Source organism: Lonchura striata, chromosome 7, assembly GCF_050655825.1.
Source record: "Lonchura striata isolate lonStrDom1 chromosome 7, ASM5065582v1, whole genome shotgun sequence".
NCBI classification, from domain to species: domain Eukaryota; kingdom Metazoa; phylum Chordata; class Aves; order Passeriformes; family Estrildidae; genus Lonchura; species Lonchura striata.
In genome coordinates this window covers 6,191,106-6,208,299 of record NC_140709.1, presented here as the reverse complement: position 1 = coordinate 6,208,299, position 17,194 = coordinate 6,191,106, and the positions used below count along the sequence as shown (strand labels likewise).

The 17,194-nt window shown below is 40.2% G+C and overlaps 1 protein-coding gene across 3 annotated transcripts in view; it reads left to right on the top strand.

Annotated features, from left to right (window-relative positions):
* The window catches only part of THSD7B (thrombospondin type 1 domain containing 7B), a 295,736-nt gene that overhangs the window by 153,547 nt on the left and 124,995 nt on the right, over nucleotides 1-17,194 (top strand). For all 3 annotated transcript variants that reach the window (XM_077784906.2, XM_085584846.1, XM_085584844.1), the window contains exons 9-11: nucleotides 6,164-6,355; nucleotides 9,763-9,997; nucleotides 11,641-11,756. In XM_077784906.2, the coding sequence (XP_077641032.2) occupies nucleotides 6,164-6,355; nucleotides 9,763-9,997; nucleotides 11,641-11,756 (543 nt within the window). The remainder of the gene's footprint in view (nucleotides 1-6,163; nucleotides 6,356-9,762; nucleotides 9,998-11,640; nucleotides 11,757-17,194) is intronic.

Sequence of the window (17,194 nt, the reverse complement as noted above, 5' to 3'; positions counted from 1 at the left end):
AAATTATTCTGCCCCTGTGCAAAGATATAAGATGAAATGGATTCTGTACACTATTTGAATGAACAAGTCCAATTACACTTTTTTCTCAAAGTTTTGAAAATATATGTATGTTTTATGGTATTTTAATACATTAAAATTGTTTGTGTGGTCGGTTTCTACAATATTTTGTATTGTTTAGCATTTGGAGCAAAGCAGTACAGAGAAATAGAGGGACACCTGTTTCAATTACACCATAGCAGCAATTTCAACAATAAATCTTAATTGCAATCAGTCTTGATCAACTCACCTGTGTAGATTCCCTCATTTACAAGGAGGAGAGATAATGGAGAGAAAAAAAAAGGAAAAAATTGAAAAGAAATAGAAGAAAAAAAAATCCTGCAGAACACTAATATGGATTATGTTATGTTTTTATACTTTAAGTTTTCAGATTGCTGAGCTCTGTTAATTATTAGGAACAGCAGCCTGAATTTCCATGGTTTTCTCTGGGGATACAGTCAACCCATGTTTACTTTTAGCTGCCACTTGAGCAATTTCTCTTCCATTCAGGAGGGACTGTGCAAACAGCCATGAGGTAGAACTAATTCTGCTTCTATGCCCAAGCTCAGCAGGTGAAGGTGCCACAAATTCCTTTATTAAGGAACAACTTGTCTTTTTTGTGTGGGTTCTTGTGAGCTGATGTCTCCATGGGTAACCTCCTGCAGGTGTGTTGGTTGTTTTAACCTTGAGTGTGGAGATGCTGCACTGACGTGTTCTGGGACCTTCTCTGCAGGCCTGGCAGCTGCTCACTGACGTGCCTCTCCTGTGCTGGGCTTCTGTGGAGCTTCCTTGGACTCACAAATGAGTTTTCTTAGGTTCATTTGCATAAAGAGAGACAAGAATTGTGGATAAACAGTCCAAATTGCAGTAGAAGATGTGCAGGGAAGGAAAAGAGATACTGCTTTTTTTCTATACTCGTCATCATCTTTTCCTCATAACCTCTGTAATGATCACTTGTTCATAGGTAAGGGACAGGATTGTGGCCAATTATGCAGGGATTTGGGTGAGACTTTTGATTTTATGGAGATTTTGTAACATTTTCTTAGAAATACGCTACTTTCCATATTCATTATCATTGCCTCTGTTCCTTTTTTGTACTTTTTGCCTTATACTCCTGCATTGTTATTCCCTTTTTCTTCATTGTGCGTTATGTGATTAAAAATATTTCTGTAGTGGCATTTGACCAAGTCTTTTGACTCAAAATCTTAAGGATTGTCTTATCTCTTCTGTTTTTTTGCCCCACAAAGGATGTCCAGCTTTATTTGTGTTTGTTTCTTCTTTTCTGTCATGAGTGGCTTGTTGTATTTCATAGCTTCACCTTCTTTCATGCTCTCGACTTCTCTTCCTCTTCATCTCTTTTGCATCCCCTTCTCTTCTCTGAGGCTCTGGTAATAGTGATGGACCAGTGCAATTAAATTTATTCCATACACCACTGCTTTCCCTGACAAACTGACACCTCTCTTCTCTGCTGTTCTTACCTGTTGACTGGCATTAAGCAAAGTCAGCCAGGAGCCAGGATTTCAGTGGAGTGTGACATTCATCTGTGGAGATGACTGAGCACGCAAGCCCTGGATGCTTTCTTCTCTAAAGCTGGCTGTGCAATGTGGGGAAAAAAATAAATCTGTGATGTTGTGATGAGATGAAGATGTTCAGGAGGATTATAAGAAATTTCTTCTATTGTAATTTGATTGTTATTGTGTTTAAATGTAACATTTTCCTTAGTTGATGAGATGCCCGGGCCAGGATCCTGCCAGCACACAGTTTCTCTGCATGCAGTTGCTCTCAGCAAGCTGGCATGCAGTCAATAGGAATCCCTGAGAATTTACTGCTGTCTGTTGACATCTCACTCTGTTACAGTCAAGTATTTAATCAAAGTTTATTGTCATTCTTTTCTGAGATTTAAGTGGGACGTAAAATTTTACGATACATATAGTATTTTAGATGACAGCTTCATTATTTCCACTGAATAATTTGAAATGCTACAAGGAGAAATATTGATGGCAAACTGGTAATTGTCATTAAATATGCAGCATTTTAGCAGCAGTCACTTGTGCAAAAAATAAATTTTCTCAACTTCTAGGTAGCAGTGCAGAACGGTCTGAAATGCAATTCCTTTGTCTTGGGCCTTTTCCCATCATGGAGGTCACTTGAGGCTCCAAATATGTTCAAACATGAAAACTTCAAAGTGACTTTGCAATTTTTCTTTCTAAAAAATGAGTATGGTATCATATTATTGAATGTCAAAAGGAGAACACTTGGTTTGTTATTGAGTTGATCTTTTGGTTCCTGCTGCCTGATGGGATTTTTATTTTTACTGCCTTACTTGTCTCCTGTCCAGCGAACATTCCCTTTTTCCTGAGCCAGGAGGGATGTCTTTTGCAGGAGTAATTAAAAACTGTGTCATGGGAGATGGGCATAATGGGTCACTGGGAAGAATGAGACAATGCACCAGAGCTGCAAGGCAGGGTGTAAAACAGACAGGTGCAGTTTATTATTGGACTGATTCCAAACAAAACATTCCTGTTGGTTCAGTGCCTCATCATGGAGTGCATTACTCAGGACTGTGGGAGTGGCTTCACCTTCTGGAATGCAAAAGACAACGAAAAAAAAAAAAAATTAAGTCTCTGGAAAAAACCCAAGCTCTTCAGTTCAAGAAGGGTTTTAGGTCATTCCTTATTTTGTTGCTCTTGTTGGGCAGAATTTAGTTTGCTTTTAGGTGAATGAAAAATTCCACTCAGGAAGGTGCTTCTCTGTTACTTTGTTAAAGAATTCAAGTGAGCGACCAGTACATAAGGTCTTTGTTAGCATTTATGAGCAAATTTGTTAGCAAATATATTTACAAAAATGCCATGCTTGTCTTCTCTTTTGTAATTATTACGCTCCAACATGAAAGAAAATGGATTAAATCTTTCCTATAAAATGCTATCTGTTTGGTATATCTTGAGTATTTAGCTTTATAATCGCTAAACTATTCAAGTGCAAGGCAATCAGTTTTAAAAAATACCATTAGAGTTGGTCAGGATGCTTGCAATAAAGCATTTTGAATAGAAAACTGTAACATTTTTCTTAACTACAGCTTCTTTTAGGAAAGCAAGCATTCAGCAAGGCTGAGAGCAATCAGTGCTTAAGGCATGAAATAAAGAGCATGTGAGAGGGATCAGCTGGGCTCTGAGGATGCTGAGGGTGCTGTTTCTGTTCTCATACCTCGGGCAGAACAGAAGCTGGATGGTGTGGGCTGTGCTCTCAGGTGATGGTGTCTAACCCTAACCCTAACCCAGCTCCCTCAGTACATTTAGGGGGATCCCCCATCTGGCCCCACAGAACAAGCTTGTGCATGTAAAGATTATGGAAAGATCTAGAAAGATTATTCAGACTTATGTGAGATAAGAATTACACCTTGAAGGTACTGAGTGGACAGTTTGGAAGCTCTTGAGAATTTAATATTCCCTTTAAATCTGTGACAATGCATAAAGCACACTTCAGCTATGTCCTCTTCTAGTGTTTTTCATGGAAAATTAAAGATTATTACCTCCCTTTGTAGTGTACAGTAGTTTTCTGAGAATTCTCTGCCAAGCAGCTGGTACAGAAGAAATTCCCCTTCTGCAATAATAGAAGGCAGTGATTAAACCTGAACACCACGAATGGAGCTATAAAGTAAATCAAAGTGAGTGTTGAATTGTACCTGCATGCACCCGGTGGTAAACTCTTTCTAACAAAGCACAAAGCTTCCTTTCTTTGCCCAGGAACCGTTTGCAGTGTTGCTGTCACCTGCTGTAAATCCAGTCTGAAAAGAAATTTTGGAAGGATGTAGTTGAAAATGTATTTGTCTCCTTTCCCCACAGCGTGGGCACCCCACAATATGTGACATGTGAGCTTATGGGTGGAAAAAGCCACCTCAAAGGGGCCTCAAGTGTTTTAAATCATCTTCTGAGAGGAGTGGTTTGAGTTTTTTAAAGTCTGATTAAATCAGTGGAAAGGCTCTCGGCTTTCAACAAGTAGTTCTTCTCTGATGCTTAGATCTGTAGCACAGTCTGATTGGTGGAAAAAAAATTGCTAAATTCAGAATTTGGTGAACATCATGGCACTTTCTGGGCATGAAGCCCTGATGTAACAGATAACCTGAGCTGTGGATGGAGGGGTGGGGTTCGTGATTTCAGGGTCAGCATCCCATCTCATCCTGCCTGGTTCTGAAGGCTGTCCACGTGCTGCCCTGTCAGTGGTGGGAGAGGAGGACAGGTGTTTCACCCTGCTTCACCAAAGCATGTAATCTCTTGGTGCTGCTGTACCACTGAGTCCTGAAATCAGCCTGCCCAGGCCGCCCTGCCGGTACCTGCTGCGCACAGACAAGCTGTCAGACGTTAGCGGGGATTTCGACGCTTAGGTGACTTGGGAAGACAGCTGGAATAAGACTAATAGGTTTATTTGCTGTTTTCACATTGATTCTTTTCTGAAGGTAGTCTCAGCTTAAGGTGAGCATCCAAAGCAGGAGTGGTGATACAGAGGCTGGTCAGAGCGGATTCAGTTTGGTTTTCCTTGGGATGCCAACTGCAGCACCAATGGATGGGGGCTCTGTGTAGGGGGGTGGTGCAAAGACTGGGCACACCGAGCCTTTCCAGGTGAGCATGAAGGAAAGGGAGTATAAAATCAAAGTATTTTTAACCATATCTTGCAGTCTGATTGCCTGCTGGATCCGCTGTTCCTTCTCATAATACGCTTGAAAAGTTTTATCTGTGCCTCGAGGGTGATGAGCCTGTCTTCATTTAGGGATGCAACTGCAGATAATAGTGCTGTGCTCTTGACAGCTTTATGTGCTCACAGCCTGCCTCTCTTATTTACTCACTTGTAGATGTGGGCTCTTGTAAAAGCAGCTCAGTTTTCTACCCTCCCAGTTATAATTGCTTCTTGGGCTGCCTTGTTACAGAGCCTGTTCCTGGAGTGTGAGGTGAAAGAGGCACTTTCTGCCATTATAACTTTTTTTTCTTTTAACGTATAATTAAGGCTTTCATCATTATGGTTTTTTTCCCTAGGTTCATAATTAAAGAAACGTTGAAGGAGAGGTTTGTAACTATTATAAGGGCAAAAGAGGAGGTAACATGTGATGAGACCCTTTTGTTTCTAAACAGTTGAGCTTCAGATATGTAGCTGAAGTTTCCTGAGGATCCAGAAATACTAAGTAATTGAACAGTGTAGCAAAGTCAGTCATGACTGTTGATAATTTAAAACACATTTGTATGACATTGGGTGTAGTTCAGTACTAAAAGAGTTATATTTTATGAATTTTTGTTAATTATTATATACTTGCAAAAGCTATGTAATTACTCAAATCTCTTATTTTAAAAAATAATTTATTTTATTTTCCTTTCTAGAAACAATAGTTCCCTGTGTTGTATTTCACATTACATCACTCCTGTGCCTTCTTTAGCTGCTCATTCTGGCAGTAGTTCTTTTGGCTGGTAGATTTTCCCCACTGTACTTCCTGTTGAAAGGGCTTTTGAAAAGATGCTTCTCATCAGGATGTCTGCTTTGGTCCAGGTCCCTTGGTTCATCTGCAGCAGAAAATATTTCTCTCCTGGATGGTGGTAGCCCAATAGAGTCATCATTTTAGATCTTCTAGATTTTGGGTGAGAGGCAAGAGTCAGAAATGAGAGTTGCTCATTCTGGTGAGGCTGAAGGGGAAGGACCAAAATTTCCCTGACCTACAGGAAAAAGAAATCTGACTTCTTTGGGGACCTGGACAATTTGTACTGTGGAAAAGAAGTTCTGTAGATAGAGATTGCTAGAACATAAGGGGTAACCATCATTAGTTCTGTTGTTATATTACAGCTTTCTATTGATGAAATTTTCTCATCCCTTTCGCTTACCTGCTTCAGAGAGTGGACTGCAGCCAAGATGTCACACACTGAGCTTGAAACACGTATTTTAATTCTTTGCTTTTCTGCATAAATTTTTAAGATAGTTGTTCAGGTATTACACTTTGCAGCGTGGAGCCTCACCACATGCTGTTCTGCAGCATATTCCTCCACGGGCAGGTGGACGTGTGACATGAAGTCAGTCTGTTTGGTGCGGGCTGTGGGTATTGACCCAAGCCGTGCCTCCCTCCATGTCTGTCTTGTTTCATTTGCTCCAGGTGAAGAAGTTCCACATCACCTCTGCTCAGAGCTTCCCCATCCCGAGGTGGTGGCATGTGAAGTCCCTTGTGCCAGGGACTGTGTGCTCAGCGAGTGGTCCCCGTGGTCCCCCTGCTCCCGCTCCTGCTCCAGCAAAAACGCCGAGGGCACTCAAAGCAGGAGCAGGTCCATCCTGGCCCTTCCAGCTGAGGGTGAGTGCTGAACAGTTCTGGATAATCACTGTTCCTGTAATGCATTGACTTCCTTTCCTGAGCCAAGCTGTGTTTAGATCAGAGCTAATCCCAGTTCCTCAGGAATCAGGGATAATACTGAACGCTTGTCTCTGCCGAGAGACTAAGAGATCTTGATGGGCTGGAGTTCATGTGTCACTTGGAGAAATTCTGTCACAGTTCAAAACTATTTACTTCAGCCTCTGAATTGCCTGTCTGGGTGTGAATTTGGTTTTGGAGAGCTTCATCCTCTACCAGTAAAATTGCTGCATGACAGAGTCATCATGCAAGTGTCTTTATATGGGAATATGCCAGTAATGATTTAAAACCAGCGAGCTGTGAAAAATTAAAAAATGGAAAAAGACTTGATTATTTTTTTTTTATGTAAGACCTGGAATGTGTTGATCTGCTTGTTGTAGTAAGTAAATAGCTCTTGATAAATATATGTTATTTCTTCTTGATTTTCCTGGACATATAATGTATCTGGTTTTTTACATATAAACATCAGTGTAACTGGTATTTAAACAAACCATTTTGTATTAGAAGTGTAGTCTTCTAATACAGTTGCACATATGGTAATTAATTTATGTGTTGGTTTATCACACAGGATTTGGAAGGTCTTGGATCAAGTGCATAAAAATTCATAAAATGTGAAGAGGTCCAACAGACTAAAGCCTTGTTGACATAAAATACTTGCTCGTGCCAAAACTAGGTGCAGCTAATGCAGCAGCAAAACACTTTTAGATGCAAATCTAATCCAGGACAAGCTCTGTTAAATGCTATTTTGTAAATTATAATTAAAGCCACCCACTGTTTCTGGGCTAATGTAAGGACTTGATCTTGCAAACCCTTACTCATGTGAAAGGTCTGTATTCACATAAACATTCTCATAAGCACTTGTGAAGAAAATTGGGACCCTTCAGGATGAAAATAATTGTTGATTGAATTATAATAACTATTACTAAAAAAGTCCATGAGCTAGAGAATAATTAAAATGAAAATACAGTTGGTCTCATATTTTCCATGGAAATCATGACTCCAAATAACAGATAAAGCTTGGAATTATGAGAGTGAAATTGTGAAGGAGTGAATTCTGGAAGTCAGAAGCACAATTCATCTCAGCCTGAAAGGCACTAACCTAAGAATGATGTACTCTGAACTGAATACTTGAAGTTTCTCAGGAAGAATAATTAACTATTAAAATCAAGCTCCCTGACTCTTTCTGTGCATCTTTAGCAATGGTGTTACAATTTGCTGTGCTACACTTTGAGTCACACATCTGTGTTCAGGTAATGACTGAAATTTGAGAGAGTGGAAGTAGAGTTAATACCATTATCACTACAATATTAAGGAAATTTAAAATTACCTGCTTTCTCTACCTGCTTTCTCTACCTTTCTCACACCCAGCTCACAGCTGAGCACCTGACTTCTACAGAGCTCTGGTATCTTTGCAAGGGCCATTTTTTGGGGCTCTGTCATCAGAGGAAGTGTCAGCTGTGGCTCTGCTGTTGAAAGACTTGAGGAAATTTTGGGTCATTTTCTCCAAGCTCTTTATCTGCTCCCAGAATATAACTAGGAAGCTGTTGATGAAACCTGGGGGACTTGATTTCAATAGTTTTACAAGATAATTCTTTATGTAGCAAATGTCTGAAACTTGGTGCAAGAGGAGATCATGGAGCAGCCACTCCCAGCAGGTGTAAAATGAATTATAGGAACTGCTGAACATCATAGAAAATCTTTAAATGGCTACTGGAATTGCCAGGCAAGGGCATATTGTCCTGCTTTCCTTGTACAAAAGTTATCAATGAAATGTAGAAAGTGGCCAGGCCCTTGTTCTCTTGATAAAAGCAGAATCTCCTGCTTGCGGTGCTGCAGGCAAATTTGGATGAGCCATTTCTTACTGTGTTAAATCTGCCTTGTTTAGGAGAGCTTCATTAACATATTGTAACATAATATTAAAAAAAAGCCACCCTCGTTTTTCCCTGGGAAGTTTAAAACTCAAGTTGGATATGTTCTTTAGTTTAGGGTTTTTTCCCTTACAAGTGGACCAGGTGTTTTGCCATTTGCTTGTTACAATTTTTTATTTTGAAGATGTGTCTCAAATGCACAAGAAAAAAAGCTGGTTTGCATTTTTCCTGCCAAGTCAGATTCTTCAGGAAATAAGCTGCCTGGGCCATTTTCTACTCCATCATCGTATTAAACATTTCTGAGACAGAACACTGTGTGGAACAGTCCATTTTCATGAAAAGATGAATGATAATGTGACATGATTATCCAGTGGGTTAGGTGGTTTCTCTCTCACTTTTTCTTTTCTCACTGCTATTCATTGTGGCCATTTGGGGCCTTATCTTTCTTCAGGAGGATCAGTCCTGCAAGGCAATAGGCATCCCTTCGACATCCCTTCACCTCCTGTTGATTTTAGTAGGGTGTAAATGTGCTCTGAACCTTGTGGTATCTGTCCCCAGCACTTCAGCTCTTTCAAAACCTCCAGCACTTCGGCTGTGTCCCAAGTTGGGCCCTCTCTCCTGGAGGAGAATGGTTTTGATTTTAGTAATTTTTGCTTCTTTCTTCTTAAAATGGCAATGCTTACTGTTAAATTTCACTGCATTACTCCATAGCTTTTGAGCTAGGATTGTCTGCTTTTATGGATAAATTCAGGCTGCTGGCTGGAGTGTTACAGCTTCTGGGGAGGCTCCTCAGACTCCTGTACTTTGGGGCTTTGTCACCAGTTGCGGACAAAGTGCAGCAGTTTGGCAAAATCTTTGGACATGGGTTTTAAGGGTGGTGCTTCAAAGAAGTGAAGGCTTCGTACTCAAAACGTGTCTCAAGTTTTCCCCCTCCTTGATTTGCAGATGTGGTTGTCATTTGATGCATCCTGCTGTCATTACAGTTCAGCTTCCTCTACTGCTCAAATGTTTAAGGCAACATGTGAATAGAGTCCAAATATGAGGGAGAGATGTTCTTTCTTGGAAGATTAGCAAGCAGAATGAACATAAAAATAATGCTTAATTTGTCTTTAAACCTGATTGCATGTTTGTTGAGTGATACTGGCATTTAAAAGGAATTAACTTGGCTGTGATTAGGAGTTATTGATAAAGTAACTCAGAAATATACTTTGCCTATTTCTAATTCCATTATGCATTGGAATACAATTTTATGCAAGGCTAGTTTAATGAAGAAACAATATTTTAGAAAGTTGTTATTGCAGCCATAAAGGTCAACAGCTTTATTTAAGCTTTATTTGTTTATTTATTTTTATGGGGGGGTGGGGGGGGAAGGGAAGGTATTGTGCACACCTGACTTTTTATTTTTTTTTTTTAATTTTTCCTCATCTTCCTTTTGCCCCACGCCGCGAGGTGAGGATGTGGTGTTCTCTTGACCCTTTCCAGGTGGAAAAGCCTGTCCCCCTGAGCGAGCCCTGCAGGAGCAGCGTGCCTGCAACGAGCACCCGTGTGTGCATTTCTTCTGGGAGGTGTCCCCATGGAGCTCCTGCTCCGAGGACGTGCTGGGCACCGCGCTCAACGCCACCTCCAGCTGGAGCGGGGACGCCGCCTGCGGCGTGGGCATCCAGACACGGAGAGTCTCCTGCAGGAAGAGCAGCTCTGGCCAGGTCACTCCCAAAAGGTACTTCAAGAAAGCTTGGCAGTGTGTATTTATAACATACATGATGTATAAAGGCATTTTCAGCAAGTGGATGGACTCCGCAGCATTGAAATAATTTCATTTCAGCTACTATTCCATCACTGTTGTAACAGGTAAAAAACCAAAGTATCCAGCCTGTTTTAACTTTCCATGTAAATCCAGGCAAAAAGCATGCTTTTGGTGGTGGAGATTTTTTTGCTGTAGCTGCTCTGCTAATTTACAGTTTTCTTCAAATATTTCCCCTGAAGGACAAGTGTGAGGAAAATATAAAATACATTTGAATATAATGTTCAGCAACACCTTATTAGCAGCGCTCTAATCAAATAGAAGAAGTAAATAGATTTTGCATTATATTTACACTCCAATAAGGCAGCGCCATATGTGTGATCTATATTTTTCACTTGGTTTGTATAACTTCCATGATGAGATAGCAACACAGCAAAATTACATACTCTGCAGTAGAAATAGCCCAAATTTTGCTTTGCTTTGCTAAATGAGGAAAATAAGTAGCACAGATGTTTTCCTTAATATCAAAAAAATCAAGATGTTGCTAATTATTTTTGCATCATTAATGAGTCTAGAGAATTAGAACTGAGTTTCCTTTACTATTGTAACTCTCAAAACAATGCTGTTTGTGTAAGCAGACTGTGCTGATTTCAGTGAAGTTAATTAAAATTCTTGAGGTTAATGGGGTTAATTAAATAAAAGGAAAGAAATCTGGTTTTCTTCTATGTCTCAAATGCATTTATAAGCTTGAACTGTACCTAACTAAACATATTGTTTATAGAGTTATGTAAAACCTAAAGTAGTTGTTTGCCCCCTCCACTCTTGAGGTGGTGTAAGAGGAAATGGAACTGAAGGGGGTAAGTAAACACTTAAGTAGCTGAATAATGGTTTTAATGTTGGTTTTTTTTCTTGTACGGATTAGTGGCACATTCCTCCTTCAAATGGAATCATTTTGGGTTGCATGCATTACTAAGTATTGCTGAGTGATCTTTTTAATAGAAATTAATAAGGAGTACGAAAGAGTAATTCCCTTCCTGTTCACTCACTTGGTCTGCAAGATCTGACAGATCCCATGAAATTGTCCCTTTTCTGCTCTTCAAGTCCTCATATATTAACTGTGTCTGAAAGTTTTATAAGAATATGTATGACATGTTTTCCATGTAGAAGTTAAAAATGAATGAAGAAAATCACAGAGCTCTTTGTACTGTATTACACTTGAAACTATTTTGTGTTCCTTGGAGGCTGAAATCTAAGGAATATCTCCTCAGCCCTTAAAGACAGGTGGTTTGAAAGCTGTTATATGTTGTGCTAAAACAGGACTGCTTTATAAACATAACCACTCACTTTCTTTGGTAATAAATATATCTGTTTTCTTCCTAAGAGCTTTGTAGTTTTGATGTCACAGACAGAGCTACACTTAGCCTGTATTCATCAAGCCAAGCTTTTTAATCCTTGAAGCATAATAAATTCAGCTGAATTGCATGAGTGAAAAGAAAAATAAGACTTGCTCTGGCCAGGAGTGGTGTCTTTGATATGGCAGTGTGCTCACAGCCCAGAGAAAGTTTTAGGAATATAATCTTTCTTCATAGTTTTAAGTTTTTATTTTGTTTTATCTGCAGGTGTCCGGAGTCCGTCCGGCCCGAGGCGGTGCGGCCGTGTCTCCTCCCCTGCAGGAAGGACTGTGTTGTTACACTGTTCAGTGAGTGGACACCCTGCCCCACAGCCTGCCAGCCTGGTAAGCCTTAAAGAAGCCAAAATTTGGGGGAAAATTACAGCATTGGTCTGGAAACCTGTGGCAGATGAAGTTCGCGCCAGTCTAGTAATTTTTAGGGCATTCATCTCTGTGAATTTTGGACCTGAGGACTTTGGACCTTGACTTTTGAGTTGATGCTCTTGGGCAGGTGGGATCCTTGTGGGCAGCTTTGCAGATGTGAATTCCCTTTACCTGGAAAAAATTCCTTCTGGGTTTCTGACTTCAAGGCCCCTGTGCTGTATGGCTGTACATGGAATTGCATATTGCAATTACATATGAAATGTAATTTTCTTCACCAGCCTGGGTGTATATATGGGGTGTGCAAGTACCTCCTGTGCTTTTTTAAATAAGCAAGTACCTCCTGTGGTTTTTTAAAGGCCAAATATCTTTGATCTTGTTGGTTAACTTGGAGGCACAACGAGTGAACAACAAAGCTTCTTTATAATCATGTAGTGTTGGGTTTTCTGACGAATTTGTGTTTCATTAATTGTTCAGATGAAAGTCTGCTAAGTTATCAGAATACTTCATTATTGTTGGTAGTTTCCTTGTCCTTCAAAGATTATCAGTGAATACTTTAGCATAGTCCTTGTTAGATTTTACAGGAAAATGAGTTGCTTTCTAAAACAGTGAATCCTGTTTTAATTAGCAATTTATTTTTAGATTTTAAATGAGCTGCCTATGAAGGAGTAGAATAAATTACCTGGTAAATTACTTTGTTTATTAAATAATAGTCTACAATTAAAATGAGAAGAAATTAATTATTTAACCTCCTTGGCAGTGTTATCATTTTAATATAATTCTAAATTAAAACTTCTTAGATGAGGGAGTTTGTTTTTTGCTAAATCTGTTATTGATATGGCTGCATTGCAAGATTTTTTTTTTTTTTAATTTGCATTGCACAATTAAAATTTCAGCATGATAATGAAATTTCAAAGCCACTATACCTACATGAGTTGTTAGGGGTGTTGTGGTGTTTTTTATAGAAAAGTTGTATTTAATGAAAGCAATATACAGATGGTGAATTACTAATCAGATCAAGCAGGAACAGGTATTGCCTGGCAGATTTAAAATTAATTGTGTACCAGCATAAGATCAGAATTTAGACAAACATGGAATCACTAAATCAGCTTTACACAGAACTTTACCAGTTGAGCTGTTTGTCTGAGGAAATACATCTGAGTTTACCATCTCACAATAGAAAAGCTGACATTTTCCCTGCATTTAAATGTCATCAGACAACTGTCTGTCTTCTGGCAGAAGATTATCTCCTGCCTCAGCAGTGCAGACAGCGCTGAACTTGGGGCAGTAACAGATGGATGGACAACATAATTCACAAAGGAAGTGCCACCGAGTCCCAGCACCTGCTGGGGAGGCAGGAGCAGGGAGGTTGTTGCAAATTATTGATTCCCTGCCATTTCAGATACTTAAAGGTGGCAACTGTCTGCTGCAGTCTTCTGTAATGTGTCTGTTTTACCTGGGCTTTGAGGATGGATTGAAAAAAGAATCAAAGAAGCAGTAGGGTGGTTTCAGAATATGAAATGGTCTGAATGAGCAGCAGGTAGATTTTCCTCTGTCATCTGTTTTTCTGGGGGTAAAAGTGGCCTGGAGAGGTAACTTTTTTCAGCATAGATGAGGTACTCCCTGGTCTGTCAGCACAGATTTAAAATAGGGAGATTAAAAAAAGCAAACAACTTACAATAAATAACATTTTTCATTTTCCTTCTGAAAATAGATGGTACCTGTAAGTACTCTTCTCTGGGCATTGGTTGTCCAGGAGGAAGGTTAGAAATTTTGCAGTTACTTAATTCTCTAAACAAGTTTACATGAAATGTTAGGTAGTAGCTGTCCTATTTTTTTTCCTTGCCTTAAATCAGATTTGAAATGAGATGGGGTAAAAGTGGATAAAATGCATGGTGTGCCACAATAAGAAATTCCAACAACCTCTACATTGTATCAGACAATTCATGATCTGCCACTTCCAATCCTCATAAACACAAAACCAGAGCTGGTCAAACTGGAAAACGTAAGAGCTCTTATGTCCTCAAAGGCATTGGAGAGCACTGATTTTAGTGACTAAAATCTCAGAAAATCTCAGAAAATTTGTCCTTTTTTTGTGTGTGGGCAGAGTCTTGTGTTGACCAGATTGTGGTTTTCCAATCTGCTCACGATGAGAGTTGCAAACTGAATGTTTTCTGTGGAAGCTGGACCTGATGCAGCACATATTCCAGGAGTGAAAAGGGATTTTGTCCTCACCTGAGAATGGTGGTGCAGCTCTGTGAGCCCTGGGGGTGAAAGACAGAGGAAGGAAGGATGCAAGATCCAGGGAGGGGTAAGAGAGGGTTGGTAGGAGCTGTGTCTCTGTAAGAGAGGAGAAGGGAGGCTGGTGGCCTCCAAGATATAAACAGGATGGGGAGTGGAAGCAGAGGTAAGGCACCCCTGAAATTCTCAAACAGTATTATCTGAGTTGAAAAGTCAAGGACAGAGAAGTTAAGATGGTCCTGAGATCCTGGGGCTTGACTTTTTTTCAGGAGGGCAAACAGTCATAGCCATTCTGGAAATCAGTTTGGCTTTAAATGGACAGTCCTCCACAGTGCTAGTACTCTGGAAAAATCAGGCTATAGCAATTTTAACTGAAATACAAAAATTATGCTCATTAACATTTGTAAGGAATGCTGTAGAAAAGCCAGCGAGGAAATTCAATTTTGAAAATGGGGTTTGAGTAAGGTGCAATAAATGTTGAGGATAATTTAGTTTCTTGAGGTGGAGAAAATTACTGTGGGAAGCTCATTTAGATTTGGTACTGATTAATAGGAAAGAAATGAGTAAGATTCAAATGGTGGTAGATAATTTGAATTAAAATCATCACAAAGTGATAGAGTTCGCGATTCCTGGAAAGGAAGGATAGCAATATCAACAAGATATTAGAAAGAAAAAATTACAGACTTCAGCAAACTGCAGAAATTGGTATCTACACCTCTTGGGAACTTATTCTGTGCAGACAGGAGTACAGAAGACCTGGAAGCTCCAAGAAAGCCTCTCCAAAGGGCTGAAGCCCTACTGGACTATAATTTCTATTCTGGAACTAGGCTAATAGCAAGCCAGTAGCCCTGGGGAGCAAGGCATATGTAGGACTGTATGTGATTTGCAAGTTCCAGGTTCAAACCATGAAGAGGAGCACCACACACATCTAGAGAAGCTCTTCTATATCTTACTATCAGAGTTGTTCAGGATCTTGTTTCCTTTTGGGTTGTCATATTGTTTCACAACATTTAGAAACAAGAAATCAAGAATGTCAACTAAGCTAGAGGATATCAGATAGTGAAAATTGCATAAATTGATTAAAATTAAGGGGGAACTGAATGAAATGTACATTCTGAGAAATGAGGAAGCACAGCATGGGGAATGTGCAGTTGTTGCTGTTGTTTTGTGTCTGCAGCCAGGAGAAAGGTGAGCTAAGGAATGTTTCCAGTGAGTAGCTAGTCCCATGTCAATGAGGTTGTGAGAATAAGAAGGAAGTAGTAAAGTAATGCCAGAGCTTCAAGTGACTCTCTCATGGGTAAGAAATTAAGTCTTAAAAAACTAAAACTCAGTAATACCAAGGCAGACAAAACCAAAACTCCCCTCTCACCTCTGCTCCTCCAAAAATAAAGGTCAAGAAAACTGTAGATTACTCAACCTAGCTTCATTATGTAGAAAGCCACAAGAACAAGTTACTATGAAGATACAAACTTTTGAAGAATCAGATTGTAATAAACTGGCCAGTAAGGTTTTATTGAGAACAAATTGTGCCAAATAAATTTAATATATTTTTTGACAGACTGGCTGTTCTAATTAAGGGAAGTGGTAGATTTTTGGCATACTAAAGTTTTATCAGGAAGCTGGGAAACAGTGGCTTAAATTAAATCACTGTTAAATAGGTACTCAGCTGCTTGAAAAATCTCAAAGTGGATTTCACAGTGCAAATAGTCTGTGTCTCCTTTACTGCCTATTGTAGTGTATTGATACACACTACTAAGATCTTATGAGCCTTCTCTCCAAGCTGAAGAGCCCCAGCTTTCCTGGTCTTTTCTGTGTGTCAATTGCTCTGCTCCATAAATAGTCTTTGTGGCCTCAGGAACATCTGAAGATGCAATGGACTACAAAATGAATGAAAGTCAGCAGTTAGAAATGCTGAAACTCATATCAGGTTTGTCAAGTTCCTGGGCATGTTGTGAGACCCCCGAGGGGTCTCTGTGCTGTGCCCTGGGCAGGCTGCACATCCTTGGACACAGTGTGAAAAAGGGAGCAAGAGAGGGAATTGAACTGGACCTACAAAGCTGGGTTTGCTTAGTTTAGAGCAGGGAAGACTTAGAACAGATGCAAGCCCTTGCTGTTTTGAAAAGGTTATGCATTAGGTGACAGGGATAAACTGTTTCCTTCATGTAGTGGACAGAAGATATAACAGTTTAATTTCCAGGAGCAGTGCTGTGTGGGCTGGATTTTAAGAAAAGGCTCTTTGTGAGGCTTTACAGGCACCAAATCAGGCATGTGAAAGGAGACTGTAGGAAGCTGTAGAGCTGCCTCAGGTAGTGGCTGTGAAAGCAGCAGGAGAGGGATCTCTCTGGATGTGCTTTTCCTGCACCAGGGAAGCAGCTGTGCTGAGCAGCCTCCTGCCAGTCCAATGTGCCTTTGCAGTGATCTCACAGTAGTGGCACATGTGCCAGTGGAGGCTTGTATGACTTGGTATTTTTAAAGTCAACATTTTTCTTGGATCTGTGCTTGTGCTTTGTGTTCATGATGTGACTTCTAAGTTTTCCTTCTATTCTACTACATCGTAATTTTTCTGCTGCAGCTTTACTCTTATTCTGAGCTGGCAGAATAATACTCATAGTGGACTTATTGGCTTTCCTCTTTCAGACATAATTGATGAAGTCCACTATTTGAAGCTTTTTACATGGTCTGTAATCCATTAAGGAGTTCTCCTGAGATCCCTTTTTACTTTTCTAGCACCTGTTTTTGAAGTCAGTACAGTACCCAGAGAATGCCAAATGCAGTGGTTAAACCAGCTCTCAGTTTGCTCTTACCAATTACACAGCCAAGGATTGTGTGATGTGGAGTTGTGTTATTGCATGTTTTATTATAATTTTGCAATGTAATGGTTTGTTCCTATGTATCCCCATATTCAGCTCGGTTTGTCCCTGTTTTCCTGCCTTACCCTATAGTCAATCCTCCCCCAGAGTGCTGAGTCCTTCCCTTGTCCCCTCCCAGGCACCCTGTCCGTCACTCATTAGCCCCTCCCATGCATCCAGAACCTTCCATCCTGGGTGCCGGGTGATTGGACAGGGGCCTGGGGCCCCGCCTGTATCCATCCCTCATTGGTTCCCACATGTGTCCGTCTATACAAGAGCCACGCCCCTTCGTGCTCCCATTGGCTGACCGAT